Here is a 24,129-nt window from a genome sequence, read left to right on the forward strand (position 1 = left end):
TGACCAAAATGCAGCAGAGGTAGCCATAGAATGGGTAGAATGAGCATGAACCCCTAAGGGCTCCAGCCGACCAGAAATTTTTGTATGTAAGCAAAATGCAGTGAGATATCCATCTAGCTAGAGTCACCTTCGTTACTGGTTTACCCAAGGATGGCTTAGCAAAGAAAACAAAGAGCTGCTCTGACTTGTGAGAGGCAGCTGTTCTGTGCAAGTAAAAGCGCAATTGTCTATGCACATCTAATGAATGCAGTCTGTACTCCCCCTTGTTCTGATAGTTAGGGAAGAAAACAGGCAGATTAATGGATTGGTTGATGTTAGCCTTGGAAGCCACTTTAGGTAAGAAGGAAGGATTACTCCTGAGAGATACTCTGTCCTTATGGAAGACAAGATACGGGGGTTTAGTACAAAAGGCCTGAAGCTCAGATACCCTTCTAGCTGAGGTAATAGCAATTAAGAAGGCAGTTTTCCAAGACAAGAACTTTAAGTCAACATAAGCTGCAGGCTCAAACGGAGGACCAGTTAGAGCCTGAAGGACTAAGGTTAGGTCCCATGGAGGAACCGCATTCGTGACAGGAGGTCTTAAAAGAAAGGTGCCCTTTAAGAAAGTCTTACAGATCTTAGTGGAAGCTAAAGGACCAAGATTGTCCCCGATGTGGAAGTGGGAAATGGCCATTTGAACCTTCACAGTAAAAGAACTGGCCCCTTGATGGAAAATGTGAGATAGAAATTCAAGTACTGCTGGAATGGGAGCCGTAAAAGGGTCCAAATTCCTATGCCAGGCCCAGATGGAAAAACATTTCCATTTACTGTTGTAGACCTTCCTGGTAGAAGGCTTATGCGCCACCACCAGGATGGATTTAACTGCGGATGAGATACCGGGAGTCCTAGCCACTAACAGAACTGGATCAACCAAGCCGAGAGCTTGAGGTCATCCAGATTCGGAGTTTTCAATCCCGAAGGATGAGAGATCAAATCTGGAATGGGATCCAAGATCCAAAGAGAAGCTATGAGATGAGACCGTAGGTTTGACGAGGCCAGAATGGGGCTATGAGGATAACCTTGCTCCCCAACCGACGAACTTTCTATAAGAATTTTGTCATTAACGGGAGAGGAGGTTAAGCATAAAGAAGACCAGATGGCCAAGCATGAACTACAGCATCTCTGGGGCTCTCCCCCAGTGGGGGAATTAGAGCGAAAAACTCGCAGTTTGCGTTCGAAGGCAATGCGAAGAGATCGCAGCAAGGTTGACCCCATTTGAGGAAGATCTGTTTCGCTACTAAGGGGTTCAGAGACCACTCATAAGGCGAGAGGATAGTTTGACTCAGCTTGTCCGCTAAAATGTTGGACCGACCTGGAATGTGCGTTGCTAGCAGAAAACGGTTGGTGGATATCACTCACTCCCAAACTCTCATGGCCTCTCGGCAAAGAGGGTAAGACCTGGTCCCCCCCTGTTTGTTGATGTACCAGACCACTGACATGTTGACTGTCTGAATTGCAATAGTGCCCAGAGGAAGAAGAGCATGGAGAGCTTGCAACGCTAGAAGCACTGCCCTCATCTCCAGAACATTGATATGCAGAACGGTCTCTGTTTGAGTCCATGTGCCTTGGACAGTTCTGCCCATGCAATGCCCCCCCCCCACCCAAGGCGAGAAGCGTCCGTGGTCACCGTGGCTTGGGGTTGAGGCATCAAAAACGTCCGCCCTTCCCGAAGCTCTCAGGAATGGAGCCACCAAAGTAGGGAGTCCCTGCAAACTCTGCTGAGGGGAATCGGGGAGTCCAACAGATGTCGAAGGATGGACCAATGGACCTGTAAGGTCCATTGAAGAACCCTCATGTTCAAGCGGGATAGGGGTGAAAGGTTGATAGCTGCTGCCATGGACCCTAGGGCTCTCAGGACTAATTCCGCTGGTGGGGCCGGAGATTGTAGAAGTGCTAAGACATGGAGAGTTAAGTTGCAGAGTCTGTCTGATGTCAAGAAGACCTTAGACTGAAGTGTGTCTATTCTGGCCCCTATGAAGTCCAGGACCTGATCAGGTTGAAGGGACGATTTTTTGTAATTTATAGTGATCCCCAACTGGTGGGTCAAGAGCAGGAAGCAATTCCTGGCTGAGCATAGTAGATGCCTGGTGGGACCGGCGAGGAGCCAGTCGTCCAGGTAAGGAAAGACCTGTATTCCCTGAAGCCTCAAGTGGGCCGCTACAACTGCCATGACCTTGGTGAACACCCTGGTGGCTGTGGTGAGGCCAAAAGGGAGGACCCAGAACTGATAATGACTTACCCCCAACCAAAAATGGAGAAACCTCCTGGATCGCCTGTCCTTGAGAATGTGGTAGTACGCATCCTTGAGGTCTATGGAGCACATCCAGTCATTCTCCTGCAGAAGGGGGAGAATAGATTGAAGAGTGACCATCTGGAATTTCTCTTTGGCAATGAACAGGTTCAATGTAGACAGGTCGAGAATTGGTCTTACGTCCCCCATCTTTTTTGGCACCAAAAAGAACCTGGAGTAATTGCCCGACCCAGACTGGCCTGTGGGGACGTGCTGGATGGCTCTTTTACTTAGCAGCTTCTTTATTTCTAAAGCTGCCACCTCCCTCTGACTGGGTGGAACATCGGGGATGCGCCTCAACTGAGGGGGAAGATTTATGAAGGGGATAGAGTAACCTCTGGATATTATTCGGAGCACCCAGCGATCTGTCATGATGGACTCCCAATGTGCTAGGTGTTCCGAGAAACGCCCCCCGACTGCCTCAGGGTTGCTGCGCGGGTCGGTCGGAAAAAGGTTCCCTCGACCCGAAATTCTTCGGCCCCCCCTCTGCCTCTAGGCCGGCATCCACCTTGTCCTCCCCTGCCTCTGAAGGACGAAGGGTCTGGAGCGTAACGGGACTGCTGAGATTTCCAGAACCACATCTTCTTTTGTCCTCTCTGGTTCCTGGAAAAGGACCTTTGAGGAGCCGAGAAACGGATTCCGACGGCAGACAGTGTCTTCCTATCTTTCTCGCTCTGGAGCAGCGTATCACGGACGGTCTTGCCAAACAGCGTAGAACCGTCAAAGAGAGCGTTTGCGAAGGACGCCTTGAAGGGTTCTGCAAAGTTGGAGCCAGGCATGACGCCGTAAGGCGATGCCTGCTCTGCTGGCTCTAGCTGCCCCCTCCGTGGCATGGGAGAGAAGCCGCATAGATGTGTTGGATATCGATTTTAGAGTGGCCATGTGAGCTGAGAAAGTTCGTTTGTCCTCGGCCAACATGGACTCCGGGGGAGACCCAGTGTACTCTTTTACTAGATCCCGCTGAAGCCTAATCACATGTGCCAAGTAATTCAGTGCCCTTATGGAAAAGGTGGCTGAAGCAAACATCCATTTTCTGATGCGATCCATCGTCCGGGACTCCTTGTCGGGAGGATGGACCGAGGAACTATTCTGCGCCAGTTCCTTCTTGGTGGCAGCCGCCACCACCATGGCATCTACTGGGGAACCTTTACTAGATGCTGTCTTGATTGTCGGGGGACTAAGGATCTTATCTGGTCTCCTGGGGATTGGCTCTACAGTGTCCAGCTCCTTCCACGTCCTGGTAGTAATTAGGTCTACCAGGGAGTCAGCCGGACTAATCCAAGGAAGGTTTCTGGGCTGACCACCCCCCTCTAATGCTCAGCATCTCCATAATGTCTCCAAAGGAGACGTCCTCGGGGGGTGACCTGGGGAACCTTCCCCTTCCTCCAAGTCAGTGTCTTCCGTGAGAGACTCGGGGGAGTCCAAGTGCCTCCTCTTACACTTTCGTTTGTGAGGGACCTCCTCGGTGGGACTGTCCGAGGAGGGCTCAACAACAGGGTCATGCTCCTATATAGGATCTAGCTGGGGCATAGACGCAGGCTGTTCCTGGGGCCGGATGATGGAAGACAGGCCCATCTGCAAAGGAATGGCTGGTGGATCCGTAGCACGAGCCGGGGACCTTGAATCCCTCGAGAGGACCCTCTCCACCACGTCAAAAGCTGAAGGTGAACCACTATCCCTGGGATCCGAGAGCAGCCCCCTCGGATCTGACATGTGGATCGGCGCTGAAGCGATCAGACCCGAAAGGGAAGTGTGCTTCAACCACATCGGAGCTGAAGACACACTCACCCCTCCGGATCCGAGGCTCGGCTCACAGACCTGAGAGCTCAGATTTGAAAAGGGACCCGATAAATTCGAAGGTAAGACCGGTGTCGAAGTAACGATTACTATCGGTGCCGACTCCGCTACTCGGATCCGATGGCTCCGAAACCTGATAATGGATCGGAGAAGGAGCAATGGGAGGCAAAGAAGGGGGCCGAATTCCCCCATGGAGGGGGGGAGGCAAGAGCACTCCCATCTGCCTCTGGGCCTGAAGGAAGCGACGCATCATCCGGTCCATGTCCGCGTCAGAAAGGCTTCTCGTAGACCTAGAAGAGGCCGCTGAGGCTGAACGGGAAGGCTGCCTCAACGACCTCAAAGGTGGCCGGGGCTCCTCCAATGGCTCCGGAGAGAAACGTGGGGAACGGAGCCGAGAGGGGGAGGACCCGGGAACCTTCAAGGGAGAATAGAGCTGCTTAGCCAGCGGGGCCAAGGGGGCTGAGTCAGCCCACCGCTTGTGGCTCCTATGCCTCTCCCTGTCTTTGTCTCTCTCTTTCTCCCTCTCTCTATCTCTCTTCTCTTTCTTTCTAGGGTCCCTCTCTCCCTGGGACACAGTGGGAAGTTGAGTCCCAGCCAGGGGAGCAGGAACCATTGGCTGAACAGCCACAGCCGTGACTGGCGCCACTGAGGGAGAGGAGGAAGAAGTAGAATCCGCCGGTAAAAGGTCCGCTAAGATTAACTTGTTCCTCCTGTCTCTCAGAGCCTGGGGTTTAAAGGCAGTACATATCTGGCAGCCTGATGTCAAATGTGCAACTCCCAGGCAAAGAACGCACTGAGTGTGGCCATCGGCTGGGGATAGCTCATGGCCACACTCAGAGCATCTGGAAAAGATGGCCTTAGGGCCTTCGGCCATGTCTACACAATCACACTTCCTAACACACAGATAAGGGGAAGGGGAATACACTAAAGTTAAATTAAACTAAACTAAACTAGTCTAAGGGATCAACTATCACACACACACACTTTTTAAACTGGTAAAAAGGTAAAGAAAATTCCTATCCTTATCTTACCTAATCGCAAGGAGCTTGTCACTCGTGCTTATAGAAGCCACGGCAAATGAGATCTGAGGACTGGAGGGAGGTAGCAGGGTGTTATGGGTAAGGGGGAGGAGCTTGGAACTCGGATCTCTAGCTTGGAAAGCTGCCGGCTCGGATCCAGGACGGATCCGATACCCCACAGGTTGCTGATCAAATGAAGTTAACTACTTCAGATCTTTTTTCAAGCTCTGCAAATTTCTTGGATCCAACACTTGGGTCTCTGGATCCTAGCCTTTGGATCCTAAGATTCTGGACCCCCCCCCCCTTTGGATCCAGCCCCCTCGGATCCAAAAGATTGGGTGTAGGCAAACTCTACAGGTTATTTGGCTCCGTCTTACGGTCTCTGGATCCTATCTACTGGATCTGAAGATCCTTGGATCCCCTTTGGATCCAGTCCCTTCGGATCCAACAGATTGGATGCAATCAAACTCTTCAGGTTATTTGACCCAACTTACAGTCTGATTCCTAGCTCTCAGATCCGATGGCCCTTGGACCTTCGGATCCACAGTGTTTCATGGATCCGACAGGTTGGGTGTCATCAAGCTCTACAGGTTGCTTGGATCCAACTTAGAGTCTCTAGGTCACAGCTCTTGGATCTGAAGCCCTTTGGACCTCCTTCAGATCTACAGTGTCCCATGGATCCGATAGGTTGGGTGTGAGCAAGCATGTCAGATTATTTGGAAATCCTTCAGATCTGAGAAAATTGGATCTGATTGACTACCGTTTCTTTGCAGATTCCCAGACCTAGAATATGATGGACCCTTGCATGCTCTGCTTAGGATCTGACAAATAAGTTTTGTGGCTAGAGGTAGTTCTTTAGATTCAAACAATTCCTTGAATTTGACAACCTCACCGCCAATTTTACAAGCCTTGTAGGTTGCAGTAGCTATATTGAAATGGCATCTATTCTTGGATCCTAAGCCTAGGATCCGGCAGGCAGGTGTGAGGCACTTCTTGGATCCGGACCTCCTCCTGATCCAATTTGTTGGACCAGTGCTGTTTCTGGTAAAGTTTCTTTGGATCTTAGACTCCTATGGGTTAGTGTCATAGTTCTTGAATCCAGACTCCTTCGGATTCAAGAAACTGAGCCAGTGCAGTTTCCTCGCATCCAGACTTAATCCACCTGGCCTCACTGTTTGCTCTTTTCTTCGGGCATGGAATCCTGGTCAATTCCACCCTACCTTGATTTGCATAGGGGCATAACCAGTATGGTTCCCTAGCTGGTTAAGATTATGAAGCCAAACTCCATATCTGAAGTAGTTTACTTCATTTGATCTTCAACCTGTGGGGTACCGGATCCGTATCATATCCGAGCCGGCAATTTCACTAGCACCTGCGCTGCTCCGAGCTCCTCCCTTTACCCATAATACACCTCCATTACCTTCCAACCCCCAGATCTCATTTACCACAGGAAGCCATAAGCATTGTGATCCTGAGCTTCTAGTCTGTGAGTTGGGTAGTTTTGGTATTCTAGTGTTTTTTGAGTATTTTTTGAGTGTAGCTTGTCAGTGTAGGTTCCCTCTCTTCCTCCCCTCACTGGTGCATCGAGTTTTATGTTTTTTGTGTAGTTTTAGTCAGTTAGTTAGTGTATAGTTGTCTCCCCCCTCCCCCAAGCATTATTTGTGCCTTCTGAGAGTGTGGTGAGTCAGTCTGTGTAGAAAATACTTTTGTTTTTTTTTTATATATATTGTGTGTCAGACTTTTCTAAGAATCTGTGTGTAAGACATGGCTGATCCTAAGCGGGTCTTCAAGAGGTTCATAGGTTCATACTAGGCTATCTGCCCTAGGGCATTTATAAGCCTAGCCAGAGTGTGTTTGGCTTTCGCCACCCATTTTAAATGAATTTTGCTATGCCCTTTTTCGAGGTTAGTATACTGTGCCTCTGTCTAACAGTGACACAGAAGTGATACCTGGGGTAAACCTACAATCTCCCATCCACTCAGATTCCTCTTGAAGAGAGTCAATGAGGGACTCTGCCTAACCTGGACTGGGATTTTATTCCAGAGTGAAGGGAGCTTCTGGGTTATGAATCTGTCCCTCCAGCATGTCCTATTTATTTCAGTGCTGAGGTTCAAGTCTCTCGAGCGCATAGCTCGATGGGATTTGGATTTTCTGAGGTGCAGCATGTCCATTAATTCCAGGTTGGACATGGCTTTATACGTCAGGCACAGATCGCCTCTGAGCAGGCGGTATGCCACTGAGTAGAGCTGGAGTTTCTTTAACCGGGCAGCATATGGCATCTGTTTGAGCCCTTTGATCCTCTTGGTGAGGTACGTTTGGGGTCCTTCCAGTTGCTGCAGGTGTCTGGTAAGGTACATCCCAAAAGGGGCATTGTACTCAATTATGGACCTGATGAGGGATGAGTAAAGAGGCATGATGACCTCCCCTGATCTAGATGTGAATCCCTTCATGATTAGGTGGGCTATATAAAATGTTTTTCTAACCATTTTGGCCACGTGGTTGTCAAATGAGAGATTGCTATCAACTTGGGTCCCCAGGTCCCTAATTACTTCTTCCGTACTTAATGGATTACCACCTATGTGGTAATTTGTGGGCACTTTGTTTTTGCCAAAGGGGATGACTATACACTTTTTGGCGTTTAGCTTGAGGCCATGGCTCTGGCACCAGTTGTCTGTTTCTATGAGGCCCTTTTGTAGGATGCTTGTGTCGGCTGGTGAGTTGATTATGGCGCCCAGTTTGCAGTCGTCTGCGAACTTGGTCAGCCACAGTCCTTCCATGTTGGCCTGTACCTCCAAGAAATATATACCGAACAAGAGAGGTCCCAGGACTGAGCCTTGTGGGATGCAACTTGTAACTGGTTTGGAGTCTGACATGGCTCCAGCAATTCTAACCATGTGGGTTCTGTCCTTGAGCCAGTTTGCAACCCATCTAGTGACATAGGGGTTTATATTTAAGCTGGTGAGCTTATCTATAATGCCCGAGTGGGGTATTGTATCGAAGGCTTTTGCGAGGTCCAGGTAGGCTGTGTGGACCACCTTCCCCTCGTCAATGGCCTTGGTGAATGTTTCAAAGAAATTGGCCAGGTTTAAGAGGCAGGATCTGCCCTTAACAAAGCCGAACTGGGTAGGATCCAGTGTCTGTAGGTCCCCAATATCTTTATTTATGAGGTCCATGATGATCCTTTCCATAGCTTTGCAGACCAAGCTAGTCAGGCTTATGGGGCGATAGTTTCCAGGATCCACTGAGGCACCACCTTTGTGGAGAGGGACCACTGTTGCTGTACGCCACTCTTTGGGTACATATCCTGTAGTAAGGCTGAGATTGAACAGTAGTTTTATGTTTGGGTTTAGCTCTTCTTGGAGTTCATGTAGGACGCAGCCCGGGACACCGTCTGGTCCCATTGATGCTGTGTTTTTTGCTTTGGAGAGGGGCTCTTACCTGAGCATCTGAGATGTCAGGGGGGCAACACTCTGCTGGGATAGATATTTGACCTTTTGGTGGGGGGGGGGGATTTGCGCTGAACCTGTCAGCTAGGATGTTGGCAATGTCTGTGGGTTTGGTGTATTTTTTGTCATTTTGGACTAATTCTGAGCATATCTGGGAATTCCCACCCAGGTTCCTAACATAACTAAAGAAAGCCTTGTGATTATCCTTAGTGTCCTGTGCAATTTTTCTCTCGAAGCTGGCCTTAGACGATTTTATGAGTGCCCGTAGTTTTTTGCTAATACCGATCAGAGATGCCTTCCCTTTTTGGGATTTTGCTCTATCATGTAGTAGCTTCCTCCTTGTATTGTATAGTTTGTTTATGGCTGGGGTCCACCAGACAGGACGCCTGCCTTTGGAGGATTGGGACTTGGTTTTATTTGGGATTGCATGATCCATGCATTCCTGAAGGTGTTCATAGAATGCGTTTATAAAGGATTCTGCGGTCTGGGCCGTATTTTCCACATGCCCGGGGCTTTGAAGGATTCCACCTCGGTTTTGAGGAGTGTGAAATTTGCTTTAGAGAAGTTTTTCACTGTGGTTTTCTGGGCAGGGGGTGGGGTCGGGATGTGAATATCCAGTGAGATTAGTTTATGGTCTGATCTTACCAGTGAGGGATACACTTCTGGTCTGGAGCATAGAGTCCCCATGTTGTTGATGATCAGATCCAGTATGTTTTCCCCTCTTGTGGGAGTGGTGACAAGTTGTTCCATAGCATTTGAGTTTATAAATTCTAGGAACCTTTAGGCTAGGGTGTTGGAGCTAGAGTAATGCTCCCAGTCTATGTTTGGGTAGTTGAAGTCGCCCAATATAATGGTGTTTGGAGAGACCTTCATATTTTCCAGTGTTCTCAGGAAGGCCGAGTGGGGTTCCTGAGTTTGGGAGGGTGGTCTGTAGCAGGCTATAAACTGGAAGGCAGTTTTACCCACAGTTAGTTGCACATGGATAGTCTCTGATGCTTCGAGCTGTGCCACCAACCTGGAGGTGTGGGTATCTTTGTGAATATTGATACTCCCCTCCTTTTGTGGTTCGGTCCAAGTTTTGGGGCCGAAAAGCATGGTATGAGGTATAACCTGGTAGTGCTGGGGTGCTCTTGGGAGCCTTGAACCAGGTTTCTGTTACTGCACAGATATCAATGTTCTCCATGCTAAGGAGAGTTTCGAGTGCGTGCATCTTGAGGTTTAGACTTCTGGCGTTGAGTAGCATTACTCTTAGTTTCTTATCCCTTGCGATACCTATGGAGGTGGGTTTGTTTTTTGAGCCTTGCCTAAAAAAGACACTATGGGGGTGGCAAGAGCCTTTGCCAATATCCGAAAGCCCAGGGGTGATAGGTGCAAGCCGTCCCTAGCGAAGCATCGTGGCTTGTCGAGCATGTCATCCCAGGCTGACAGGCATTGGATCCCCTTTGAATGACACCAATACTTAAGCCAATTGTTGAAATTGATCATCGTGTCTTCATATTGTGGCATCATTCTTCTTGAGGGTAAGATGCTACTCAAGGTCAGGGTCATACTGGCCTGGGCTACATGCTCAGAGAGCTCCTCTATGTCTCTTTTCATGTAGTCCAGGGAGGTACGTCTCAGGTCATTCACACCAGCATGGACAATGACCGAGTCATATTTGTACGTGCCTTGGAGTGACCTGAGTGCTTGTGTTATGTGGCGGATCCTAGCACCCGACAGGCAGCTCACCGTGACCTTCTCCTTGTTCAGCCTGGTGAGTGGGACGTCAGTGTGCCTGACGATAGAGTCACCTATTACAAGTGTATTAGGTGTGTTGTTTAGCCTTAAGGGCTGTGACTGTTCGGCACACTGGCTTTGTGAGCTATGTGTTGCACGTGTTTTGTTGTGGGGTAGCGGTTGCTTGGGTGTCTGCTTTGGAGGTCTCTGCTGCTTAGGCAGATTTTTATTTAGAGCCTCCGAGTATGTTTTGTGTGTTTATGTGTTTGGTTTGCTGTCGTGGTAGGTCTATGTGAGACTGGAATTGTAGTGAGTGTGGTTTCCTTCTCCTCCTGACTGGTTACGCCAGTACTGAGTTGAGAGAGCTTAGCCTCCAGTTTGGCTATATGGTTGCATCTCTCACATGTGTTGGAATTTGTTGGGAGGAGGAGAGGGTTGTCTGTGTACATGAGGCAGTTGTAACATTGCCTCAAGATTCCCATATTCACCAGCTGGACCGGAGAGGAGATTGACAGCTGACCTTTGGACATGCTAGAATAGTATTGGGAATTCCTTTATAATTGAAAAAAGGGCCAAATGGGGGACAAGGTACTCAAGGGGAGTTTGTGAGGGTGTAGTGCTTTTAATTTTTTAGTGCTGACTTATATAATTGCTTTAGTGAGCAAGTGCCAGGCTTTAGAGTAGGAATAGGGTGTTTATTATGAGAACTAGACCATTTCTAAGGGAAAAAGTGAAGAGCAAACTTTGTGGAGCTGAGAAAGGTTTAAACCCAATTAAGCGGCGCTGCCTGATGCTGCGCTATGCGCAAAATTGCGCAAAGCCTCGCTAAAGCGGGTTTTATACAGGAGGACTTGAAAGAGCTAGAAATTGGCCCAAAATGGCCAGATTATTGTGCTGGGAACACTCCTCCAGGGATAGACAGGCTGCTCTAAGCTCCCCACTGCCACTGGTGAACAAAGAAGCCTCCCTTTATCCAAGAAAGGAAATGGGTAACACAGGAACTTTCCAAAAGTCCAGAATACAGCAAAGCCTGTATTTGGACTACTCTAGGTCAGGATAGGTGGGAAACAAGGATAATTTTTTTTTGCACTGAGTGTGGCCACAAATTTTCACCGCTGATGGCCACACTCTTTGCATAATGTGTTTGGGTGTAGCCCATTCAAATACTGATTGTGCCATTTGCGCGGGTTTCAACCCACGCGCCGTTAAGGACAGAAGGACCAAGTTAGCCTTGAAAGGCCTTCTACCTACCACGGAGGCGGCTGCCTCCTCTACTGCTTCAGTCACAGCTGTTGTGGCCACCTCTCCTTCCTCTCGTCCTTCTTTCTCCTCCCTCCCAAGCTGGGACTCACCCTCCCACTTCTAAGCCTGCAGAAGCAGAGCACAGAAAAGGCAGAGAGAAGGAGAGAAAGCACCGGACAGAGAAACGTAAGAGGTCCCTGGACCATTCAGCATCAGGAACTCCCATCAAGTGTCACTCTAGGCACCATGACTCACCAAGGCTCCAATCTCCCAGATTTTCCCCGGAGCCGGAAGAGCCACAACCACCATCTAGGGCCTCGATTCCTCGACCTGCCAGGTCGGAGTCCGTCCCCTCGTCATGGTCCAACCAAAGCCTTTCTGAAGCTGACATGGATAAAATGATGAGGAGGTTCATTCCTACACAAATCCAAATGGGAGTCTTGCCAGCCCCCTCTCCCCCTGGAGGGGGGGGCTCTCTTCCTTTCTTCACTCCAATTTCTCCTTCTCCGGTCCAACCTCCAGGTTCAGAGTACATGGATCCAAGGATGGCCTTAGTCAGGGGGGTCAGTGTCGATAGTACCTCTCTCCTTGACGCTGGCAGCTGCCTGGAGCATGTCGGATCCAACCAGTTTGGATCCGAGTGGGTCTCAGAGCCAGAGCCTGGGTGTCGGATCGGAGGGAGTGGAACTTTTTCCATCGGCTCCGACGCTGTCGGGCCAAGTTCCCCCTTGGCACTCTGTCCACTTCAGGCCCGGCTCCGATTCTTGAGTTGGATCCGGGGAGAGCGGCTTCCTTACTGGTGACCCAGGAAGCTCATTCTCCTTCGTCATTCAACGTGGTAGAAAGGGTTCTCTCCACTGGATCGAGACCCTTGACTATTTCCTCGGACTCCGCCCCAACTCCCTCCGCATTGTGTGCGAATCCCATCATTTTACCTGAGGGACAGCCCATACCTGAGGAGCCCCAGGCCGTTCCCTCTGTGGAACAAATGGCTTGCGTGTTCCCCCCAGAGAGCCCCACCAGAGACGTGCCTTGCAAGCATACGTGCAAGAGGAGGCACTTGGACTCCCCCGAGTCCCTCACCGAGAACACGGATTTGGATGATGAGGAAGGTTCCCCCCGATCACCTCCAGAAGATGTCTCCTTTGGAGACATCATGGAAATCCTATGCCAGCGGGGAGGTTGGTTTGCCCCAAAACCTTCCTCAGACAATTCCGTGTGACAAGCGGACTTGGAAGGAGCCGGACACCATGGAACAAATCCCAAAACACCCAGACAAAATTTTGAGCCCTCCCCTGACAGACCAGAGTGAAATAAAGGGTCCCCTTTAAACATTATGTTGGTAGCAGCAGCCACCAAAAAGGAACTAGCCCAGGAAAGTTCCTCGGTTCATCTCCCTGACTGAGAATCTAGGATGATGGACCACTTAGGGAAGCAGGTTTATGCGTCAGCGACCTTTTCCATCAGGGCACTGAACTATCTGGTCCACATTACTAGACTACAGAGCGACCTGGTAAAGGAACTGGCTGAGTCTCCCCCAAAGTCCATGTTGCAGGAGGGCAGAGACACGTTCTCCTCAAAGATTGCCACTTTGACAGCGGTTTCCAACACATCCATGCAACTCCTCTCACATGCTACAGAAGGAGCAACTTGGGTAGCTGGGTCCTGCGTGTCCATGAGGCGTAACGCCTGGCTCAGATTATGTCAGTTCACGGAACCAAGGCATCTTATGCGAACACCCCTTATGACAGTTCTACCCTTTTTGGTAAGACCATCCGAGACACCTTGGTCCAGAGTGAGAAAGATGGGAAGACACTGTCTGCCATCAGAATCCACTTCTCGAACCTCAAAGATCCATTTCCCGGAATCAGCAAGAGCAAAAGAAGATGTGGTTTCGAAAGTCTCAGCATTCCTGGGACACTTAGGGCTCTTCTTCCCCTATAGGCAGAGGGGGACAGAATAGATGCCGGCCCATTGGCAGAGGGGGTCCGAGGAATTTTGGGTCTCAAGAGCCATTCTCGGACAGGCCCATGCAGCAGCCCTGAGGGGTTGCCCAACTGCTCTACTCTGGAGGCAGTCAGGGGTCACTTGTCATTGCACCTGGCGGAATGGGAGTCCATAACATCAGACCACTGGGTGCTTCAGATAATTCCCGGAAGATACTCAATCCCATTTGTGGTTCCTCCCAAACCTCTCAAACACCTCCTAGACGCAGAGGGAGGCAGCAGTACTGGAAATTTCAAAGCTGCTAGAGAAACAAGCCAATTGAACCCACCCCCCCAGATCAGTATAGATCGGGTATCTACTCCAGGTTCTTTTTGGTGCCAAAGAAAATGGGGGACTTGAGGCTCATTCTGGGCTTATCTACCCTGCAGTAACCACAGATCTTACTTTTTTGTCTTGGAAAACAGCTTTTCTAGTGGCTATTGCCTCTGCTAAGAGGGTTTCAGAACTGCAAGCGTTGTCTATTAAAGTTCCATACATAATTTTCCATAAGGACAGGGTTTCCCTTCATACCAATCCTCCCTTTCTTCCAAAAGTAGCATCACAGGTTAACATCAATCAAACCATTAATTTACCTGTTTTCTTTCCAAATTTTGCTAACAAAATGGAATACAGACTTCACTTGCTGGATGTTCCTAGACAGTTACGATTCTATTTACACAAGACTAGAACCTTTCATAAATCTGATCAATTGTTTGTGTCCTTCTCTAAACCCTTTTTGGGTAAATCCTGATCAATTGTTTGTGTCCTTCTCTAAACCCTTTTTGGGTAAACCTATCTCCAAGGTCACCATCGGTAGGTGGATCTCCTTGTGCATCCTTCAGGTCTATAAGGATAAAGGTTTGTCTCCTCCAGGTCAGGTGAAAGCTCATTTGACTAGGTCAATGGCTACATCTGCAGCCTTTTGGTCGAGAGTCTCATTGGATGATATTTGTTCTGCAGCTACTTGGCCCTCATCTCATACCTTTATTTCTCACTATAAATTGGATTTGATTTCTCAAAGGAGAGCATCCTTTGGTTCTGCAGTGTTCCAGAATATCCTTCCATGAGGGCCACCCAGGTGTTTAGTAGCTGGGGACTCTGTCCCACAGGTTGAAGATCAAATGAAGTGAACTACTTCAGGTAAAGAAGTTATGTACTCACCATAATGTTCCATCTGAGTAGTTCTAGTTAATTTGTCTTCAACCGTCTCTCTCCTTCCCCCTGTCCTTACCATATGGACAACTGTAAAAAGTGTCCGATCCCAGTACCGGAACTCGAGCAGGACGGAGGCAAAATCACTTGTTAACCAGAAGCTCCACCAACTAATAAAGAACACGATTTATTTCATATAACACATCCAAAGGTTACAAAAAGTTCATAAAGCTGTAGGTAAGCGCTTTCATCTGTCAATGACAGATTTCTTCAGAACCATTTAATTATCTACGCCACAAATTTAAATAGCCAAATTTTGGCTCCAAATTCAACTAATTAATAATTACATATTCATTTTTACACTTGTAAATACACCTTATCATAATTTCCAAAACTGAATTTTTTATAAAATACTGATTTTTTTAAAAAAGTTCCTTCCTAAAATTACTCTTCATAATAAGAATCAAACACATTAAAAATACTGTTGAAAACACTATTGAATACTAAATATGTGCTTTTATGTATTACAGACGAGTCATGCTACTGATACAGTTCGTAATTTCATCACAATTTCACTATATCATAAAAACTTATTACTATAATGTGAAAAAGTATAAAAATGTATATATGTATATAGCATTTTTTAATTATTTATTTATTTATTTTATGTTTGTTGCTTCTTATGTCTTGGAATATGGTTACACAATAGTCCAGGTAGATTGTTCATAGGTTCACATAATACATGTTGCTTATTCTAGTAATTTAGAAGCTATGTATCCAGCAATTTTATGTCTGCTATGTATTTTTATAGTATTTAAATGCAGTCTCCAGTTATATTATTTATTACACATTTTTTGCATATATACATTTTTATACTTTTTCACATTATAGTAATAAGTTTTTATGATATAGTGAAGTTGTGATGAAATTACGAACTGTATCAGTAGCATGACTCGTCTGTAATACATAAAAGCACATATTTAGTATTCAATAGTGTTTTCAACAATATTTTTAATGTGTTTGATTCTTATTATAAAGAGTAATTTTAGGAAGGAACTTTTTAAAAAAATTCAGTATTTTATAAAAAATTCAGTTTTGGAAATTATGATAAGGTGTATTTACAAGTGTAAAAATGAATATGTAATTATTAATTAGTTGAATTTGGCGCCAAAATTTGGCTATTTAAACTTGTGGCGTAGATAATTAAATGGTTCTGAAGAAATCTGTCATTGACAGATGAAAGCGCTTAACCTTTACAGCTTTATGAACTTTTTGTAACCTTTGGATGTGTTATATGAAATAAATCGTGTTCTTTATTAGTTGGTGGAGCTTCTGGTTAACAAGTGATTTTGCCTCCGTCCTGCTCGAGTTCCGGTACTGGGATCGGACACTTTTTACAGTTGTTTGTGTTACACTTCTCAGTTCTTACCATATGGACAGCCTGTTTAGCTGAAGTTTTAGATGCATAAGATGTTTTTTCAGGTCAGGTTCTCAGAATAAGTGGCAGCAGACTCGATCTGGGGGTTGGAAGGTAGTGGAGGTGTATTATGGGTAAGGAGAGGAGCTTGGAGCTCGGAGCAGATGCTAGTGAAATTGCCGGCTTGGATCCAGTATGGATCCTGTACCCCACAGGTCGTAGACAAATGAACTATAACTACTCAGATGGAACGTTATGGTGAGTACATAACTTCTTTTTTCACTAGATTCTTGACTACAGCATAACTTTTAATTTTTCGTTTCTACTCCTTTCCTCCTTGGTGACAAAGTCTCTTTCAGAAAGTTAAATGGTCCACTGGCTTCTTAAGGTCAGACACACTTGGGCTTTTCATTTAACTCCAACTCCCTGAATGTGCCATTAGAGGTACTTGTCTTTTCTGGAGCCAGCATTTCTAGGAGTCTAGGTGTTGGAGTTTTGGTACCACAGGCAGAGTTGCTCCACAGAACCTAACCAACTTCAGAGTTTTTCTCTGATAGACTGTCTACTCTCCTGAAGCATGGTCTGTTGCTTAACTGTGGAAGTAGTCAGGAAAGTTTTCTTCTATGTCACATGGCCTTCCTGAAAACACTAGAGGGGATAAATGTATCACCAAACACCATCATACTAGGTGACTTCATCTACCCTAATATAGACTGGGAACACTACTCAAGCCCAAACACCCTAGCCCAAAAGTTCCTGGAATTCATAAACTCAAATGCCATGGAACAACTAGTTACCATCCCCACAAGAGGAGATAACATACTTGACCTCATCATCACGAACATGGGAGCACAATGTTCAACACCGGAAGTATACCCCTCACTGGTGAGATCAGATCACAAACTAATCTCGCTGGAGGTCCTCATCCCACCCCACCTGAAATAAAAAGACCACAGTAAAGAACTTCTCAAAGCCGACTTCACACTTCTAAAGACTAGTGTGGTCTCCTTTAAGGCCCCGAGCGGGAAAACAGTACACATGCCGCTGAATCACTTACAAATGCCTTCTACCAGCACCTGCAGGACTGCATGGATAAGGCAATCCCAAGCAAAACAAAGACTCTCTGTACCAAAGGCAAGCGTCCAGTCTGGTGGACCCCAGCCATAAACAAACTCTACAACAAAAGGAGGAAGCTACTACAAGATAGAGCAAAATCCTTAAAAGGTAAGACACCCTTGATCACTATAAGTAAAAAACTAAGAGCTCTCATAAAATCATCCAAAGCAAATTTTGAGAGAAAAATAGCTAAAGACTCAAAAGACAATCATAAGGCCTTCTTTAGCTATGTTAGAAACCTGGGAGGAAACTCCCAGATATGCTCAGAACTAGTTCAAAATGATGTGAAGATTACTGATCCTACGGACATTGCCAACATACTGGCTGACAGGTTCAGTGCAAACTTCTCCCCTCCCCAAAGGAGAGATATCTATACCAAATGATTGCAGCCCCCCAAACATCTCCAACGCCCAAGTGAGAACTGCTCTTTCCAAAGCAAAAAACACAGCATCCATGGGACCTGATGGTGTCCCCGGCTGTGTGCTCCACGAACTCAATGAGGAATTAAACCCACAGCTAGGACAGCTGTTTAATCAGAGCCTTACCTCTGGATACGCACTCCAGGAGTGGCGCACTGCAACTGTGGTCCCACTTCACAAAGGCGGTGCCTCCACCGACCCTGGAAATTACCTGCCCATTAGCTTGACAAGCCTTATCTGCAAAGCCATGGAGAGGATCATAATGGACCTCATAAATAAAGACATAGGGAATTTGCAGACTTTGGATCCAACCCAGTTTGGCTTTGTCAAAGGCAGATCATGCCTTTTAAACGTGGTTGACTTTTTCGAAACAGTCACCAAAGCCATTGATGAGGGAAAGGCAGTCCATACAGCCTACCTCGATCTGGCGAAGGCCTTCGATACAATACCCCACTCGGGTATCATTGAAAAACTCATCAGCTTAAATATTAACCCATACATCACAAGATGGGTTGCAAACTGGCTGAGTGACAGAACCCACAGGGTCAGAGTTGCTGGCGCCATGTCAGACTCAAAGCCTGTCACAAGTGGTGTCCCACAGGGCTCAGTCCTAGGCCCACTCTTGTTTGGCATCTACTTCTCAGTACAAGCAAACACAGGAGGGTTATGGCTGACAAAGTTTGCAGATGACTGCAAACTGGCGCCATAGTAGAAAACACATCTGACACAGATATCCTTCAGAAGGGTCTCACAGAAACGGATAACTGGTGCCAGAGCCATGGCCTAAAGTTAAATGCCAAAATGCATAGTCATACCCTTCGGGAAAAACAAGGTTACCCTAGCTACCAAATAGGTGGCAATCCACTGAGCACAGAAGAAGTTATCAGGGACCTGGGGACCCAGGTTGATAGTAGTCTGTCATTCGACACCCATGTAGCTAAAGTAGTTAGGAAGACCTTCTACATTGCCCACCTTATCATGAAGGGATTCTCATCTAGATCAAGGGAGGTCATTGTCTCCCTCTACTCATCACTCATCAGACCAATGATTGAGTACAATGCCCCATTCGGAATGTATCTGACCCGACACTTGCAGCAGCTGGAGAGGCCACAAAAGTTCCTCACCAAAAGGATAAAGGGTCTCAAAAATCTGTCCTATGCTGCCCGACTGAAAGAACTCCAGCTCTATTCAGTCGCTTAACTTGCTCAGAGGTGACCTTTGCCTAACATACAAGGCCATGTCAAACCCAGATTTGATGAATATGCTTCACCTCAAAAAATCTAGATCCATCAGAGCCACAAGGGCGGGAGACTTACACCTCGACACGGCTATTAATAGGACGTGCTGGAGGGATAGATTCATCACCCAAAGACTCCCTATGCTGTGGAACAAAATCCCGGTATATGTGAGGCAGAGCACCTCGCTGGCCTTGTTCAAGAGAAATCTTGACCAATGGATGGGAGATCGCAGATATACCCCAGGGATTACCTCAGTGTCACTGCTCGACAGAGGCACAGCAAAATAGTGGGTATAGTTCCCCATACTAAAGGGGTGGCGTAAGCCACAAAACTATGGGCTAGGCTTGTAAATGCCCTTGGGCAGATAGCCTAGTATGAACCTATGAACCTATGAACCTATGTGGCACCGGGAGATAAAACCTGGCTTAACACATGATGCTGGGGTGCTAACCATAATAACTAATATTGCTACTCCCTTTTTGGGTATATCTATCTATATTAAAGGAGCCTGTGTTCCAAATGGTCATGCTTCACTCCACCCTGCTCCTTCTGTGAAAGAATAATTGGAGGCATTCCATACATGTTTGAATATATACTTTTACTTCAAATTAAACAGGTGCTCCAAAAGACATCTGCGCTTCTGGCTGGCAGCCAGCATTTATCTATTCATGACCTTACTCCTAGGCTCACTGCAGTTCCCGGGAGGTGTTTCCCTATGCTGCCTGTAGTGATTGATCACCTGTGTCTTGATGGCTTTCAGGTGTTTCTGTATCTGAACAACCATCCCCTTACTGCTCTAACCTGGTATCAGCCATTGTAGACCGAGGATTACCAGTTTTCCAATCTCCAGGCCTCTGGGCTTTACTGTAAATACAGCAGTATTGAATCTATCTGCTGTACAGAATTGCTGGTCATAGACTCTCTTTTGAATGCCAAAGACCAGATAGTATTCCTGTTTCTTCACTGCCCGTTAAGAAATCAAGTGTGAGACTCCTTGTCTCTTCTATTCCCCTACAAGATTAACCCTACAACTCCGTGGTTCTGTTCCTTATCGGCCTGTATCTTGGATCTACTCAGTCAATTTGTGCTAGGCAAAACTTTCTTCACCCTTTCTTGCCCCTCCACAGTAGCCATGGACACTTTCTACCCAGACTGGACAAGGGAGTGTTTCAAGCAAAGGCTGGCCTGAAGTATATGCCAAACCAGGTTGCATGCCAATGTCTTGGAGATGAGAACTCTTCTAATGCTGCAGGCCTTTCAGGATGTTCTTCCTATAGGGGGCTTTTCCATGTGCACCTGGAGCATGTCAGTAGTTTAGTATATCAACAAACATGGATGAACCAGTTCTTAACCCTTGTGCCAAAAGGTTAAGAAGGTCTGGAATGGGTGATTTCTTCAGATTGCTCTTTTATTGCTTCACACTTCCTGGAGAAATCCAGAGCTGCGGCAAGCAGACTCAGTAGGTCCAGTCTGATTCATCATGAGTGGTCCCTCCATCAGTCCATTGCAAACTGGATTTGTAGCTGTTGGGGCCAACCATGCTATGTCTTCGTAGACTTCCCCTAATGTTCGAAGCCATCCTCATGTCTTCCCTCAGGTTCTCATAGTCTCTCTCTCTCTCTCACTAGGTTCCCCTGCCCAGTTCACGGTAAAAAAGTATTACCCACATGGGCATCCATTTTGGGCATTGGATCTTTCTTGGCTACTTTTCTTCCCTTCTCTATCTCTCTCTCTCTCTCTCTCTAGGTTCCCCTGCCCAGTTCATGGTAAACAAGTATTACCCACATGGGCATCCATTTTGGGCATTGGATCTTTCTTGGCTACTTTTCTTCCCTTCTCTATTATTGTTGGTCATTTTTGTTTATCGTCCTGTCTAGGTTGTCAGTTATGCTTAAGTTTTCTTCTGGAGCCTACTGCTCAGGAAATCTGACCAGCTGTTTATTTCCTTTTTCTCTGCTTGGACTGCATGGTCCCTTTTCTGTAATGCTGGCCAGCTAAACTTCTGTCTGTGTTTCAGTTGTTTATAGAGTGTTTTGGAATTGCCTCGTCATCCTACAGTCATTATATCAAATCCATGACTTTCTTATTATCCTTCCTAACACAGTTATTTATTATGTGAAATCTCTCATACAGTCATTTGCGTTCTCATATTATTGTAACACATTTCAAATTAGGCATTGGCTCCAGATACAGACTTTTCTGTTTGGGCTTGACAGTGTTCTGGCATTGCCTCCCTTGAGGGCCCCCCAAGAATTATGTAACTGGGGACTGTACCCATTGGTGAGGGAGAATGAGATGGACAACATCATATTAGGAGTTATTTACTTACCATAACTTGGTATATGTGTTGTTCTTTCTCATTCTTCCTCACCATCCCTCCCAGCCATCCCCAGCCTTACATTATTTCTAGAAAGATATTGTTTTTTATGGTAATTTAGTTTTTGGTTGCAGTTATGATTCTTTCTTGTCTGTCCTGTCTCTGTAGTTCAGTAGACATAGGCAGCAAACTCGATCTGAGGAGTTAGGGGTGGTGTGGTGCATTGTGGGAAGAAGGAGGAGGAGCTCGAGACTGGGATCTGAAGTCTGGAAGATGCGTCTGAGTCAGATCCGAGGATTGGATCCATAACCCCATCGATGAGGAAGAATGAGAAAGGACAACACATATACCAAGTTATACTAAGTACGTTAACTCCTATTCTGCCCATTGTTGTTATATTCCCTGCGGGTACAGACATAGCTGTAGAAAGCTTTGTGGTTGTCCTTTGCCTGAGAAGCTACTTTTTCTTCATATTTAGCCTTTGAAGTATTAATTAACCCTCTTAGCTGCCTGTTTAGATTGATCAGGGGTCTTTTAGTATATATGGTTTTGTTCCTCCTGTGCTTGGCCAGGATTTGTTTTTCTTTTGTTGCATAACCAATTGATATTGTGATTCCACCTGGCAGGCTTGTCTTTTGAGTTTGTCTTATTCTTAATATGAGTGGGCAAAGCTTTCTCAATACAGCTATCAATATGATTTTACAGAGATTTTGTAAATGGTTCAGCATATGCTATGGTGTTTAATGGGTTTCAGGGTGCTTGGAATTTAGCCAATGTGTTGCTTAGTAGAGAGAGGTTACCATTGGAATAGTTCCTCAAGGCTTTTGTTTTCACTGGATTTAATTTTTTATTTCAAGCAATACAACCTTATGGCCAGACCTGACAAATGATGCCAAAGGAGACATAAAATACAAACAAGAAGATATAATGGAGGTAGTAGGGAATTTTGTAGAGGAAATGTATGAAAAAGAGGAAATGGATGGGCAAGAAGAATGGAAAGTGAAACAATATCTAAAAAACTAAAGATTTTTTTTAGAAAATGATTTAGTAGAAGAAATAGAGAATATGATAAAAGAAGGTAAGAATGAATCAGCTCTAGGATTGGATGTATTATAAGAAAATGAATAAAGACAAAATATATTTTTTTAAATATTAAATGAATGGATGAAGGAAGGTATAATGGAAAAAGGCATATGTGGTGCAATGATAAAGTTTATAAGGAAAATGGATCAAAGAAAATATATAAGCAACTGGAGGCCTATGACACTAGTGGATACTGACTATAAAATATTTATGGAAATACTACAAAAAATTGAGAAAGTATTGGATGAAGTAGTGAGATAAGAAATCTAACTTATAAAAGGAAGATGGGTGAAAGAAATGTTAATGATACTGAAAGAGATAGTAGAGATGATATACATACATCATCATGCATTCTTGCCCATTATTAGCGGAATTAACGTCAGAATGGGGTCATGGATAATCTTGGTGGAGCCAAATGCAGTTTGTTTGTTTGCAGATGATCTGTTGCTATATTCGCTGAGTTTTGTGTTATTTAATATTAGTGTAGAAGCAAGCAGTTAATTTTAGTTTTAAAAAACAAAATTATATTTTAGTTTTGCAACAGTTCAAAGTTTTATATAAGTTCAAATGTTAATATAAACAAAATACTATTGTTCTGGTTATATTTTGTGTTTAATGTTTTGTCTGTTCTTCAATCTGTGTTTAAAAGATGGTATCCCACAATTCCGTTGGAGTGGGTAGGTTACATAATTATGCATGCACATTTTATGTTGATTAGCATACAGATTTTTGGCGAGTTGTATGTACTTTTCATGGGCCTTTGCCCACATCTGATGATTCCAGGTTGAGAGGTATGATGAAGTCTGAAATGTGTGCTGAACACTAAAGATAACAGGAATGTGTGTTATGTGACTTTTAAAATGGGAACATTAACTACCTTCTAAGTGTGATTTTTGTCGGGCCAAGCTGTACCCTAACATATGGGGCCAATTAAAAACATGTTACGTTTGACGAAATCATGATCATTTAACTAGTGAATGTAAAAAAATAACATGTAATCAGTATGAATAGAAGGGTCATATAATGAGTAAATCTAAAAAAATAATTTAGAATGTATAAAGAAGTAGGATAAGTTAGACTTACCTCAGCTTACATTTGAATAACTTTTCTGTAACTAGGCCATGACTAAAAGTGCCTCAGTGGTTCATTTTTTACATGTAAAATGATTTAATTAATTAATTTATTACATAGAATATTTTAATGAAATTTATTTTGTAATTCCTGTTTATAGGTTCCTTTACAAGTGACACTTACTTACGGAAAGTCCTGGGGAACAATGAAAGAAATGTAGCATTGAAAGAACTAAAGCTGTACACAGTTCTTCTGTGGTGTACTTCTGTTACTGTATGATGACTCCACTATTTTCCCTTATATTTACACTTCAGAATGTACAATAACAAACTATTTTATTTGCCTTTTACAAGTTTGGATTGTTATTTTACACTTTATTGTATTACTTTCAGTGAAGGTAAACAGCAATCAATTGTGTTTACTGTCTTCATAACAACTGCAAATAAATCTTATATAACAAAATAGCAATGCTTCAGTCAACTAGTAGCTGACACATATCTACAAGATGGCTGTCTACATCGATACAAACGTTAATATGAGTAGTCACGTGTAGTAGGTGGCTGTTTTGTGAGGAAATGCTATCTTTTTTTCTAGAGTGAGCAGTACAGCTAATTCATACAGTAGACTTGCACAGCTGTATAAAAAATGTTTTTCTAATCTTGTAGTGGCTTGAAAAAGTAATACTCAGGGATGATTTTCTAGTACAAATGTTTTTATGTAAACAAGCAAAGTTCTGATTTATAATTCTACAAATAATTTATCATTCTTTTGGCTATTGTCT

At 45.3% G+C, this 24,129-nt stretch overlaps 1 protein-coding gene across 3 annotated transcripts in view; it reads left to right on the forward strand.

Moving 5' to 3' along the window:
- The window catches only part of LOC122794469 (DNA polymerase nu-like), a 1,147,210-nt gene extending 1,123,400 nt beyond the window's left edge, over positions 1 to 23,810 (forward strand). For all 3 annotated transcript variants that reach the window (XM_044062886.1, XM_044062887.1, XM_044062889.1), the window contains one exon: positions 23,509 to 23,810. In XM_044062886.1, the coding sequence (XP_043918821.1) occupies positions 23,509 to 23,568 (60 nt within the window). In that variant the 3' untranslated portion in view covers positions 23,569 to 23,810. The remainder of the gene's footprint in view (positions 1 to 23,508) is intronic.
- Positions 23,811 to 24,129: the final 319 nt, after the last annotated feature.

This window comes from Protopterus annectens, chromosome 2.part1, assembly GCF_019279795.1.
Source record: "Protopterus annectens isolate FY-2018-M chromosome 2.part1, PAN1.0, whole genome shotgun sequence".
In the NCBI taxonomy this organism is placed as follows: domain Eukaryota; kingdom Metazoa; phylum Chordata; order Ceratodontiformes; family Protopteridae; genus Protopterus; species Protopterus annectens.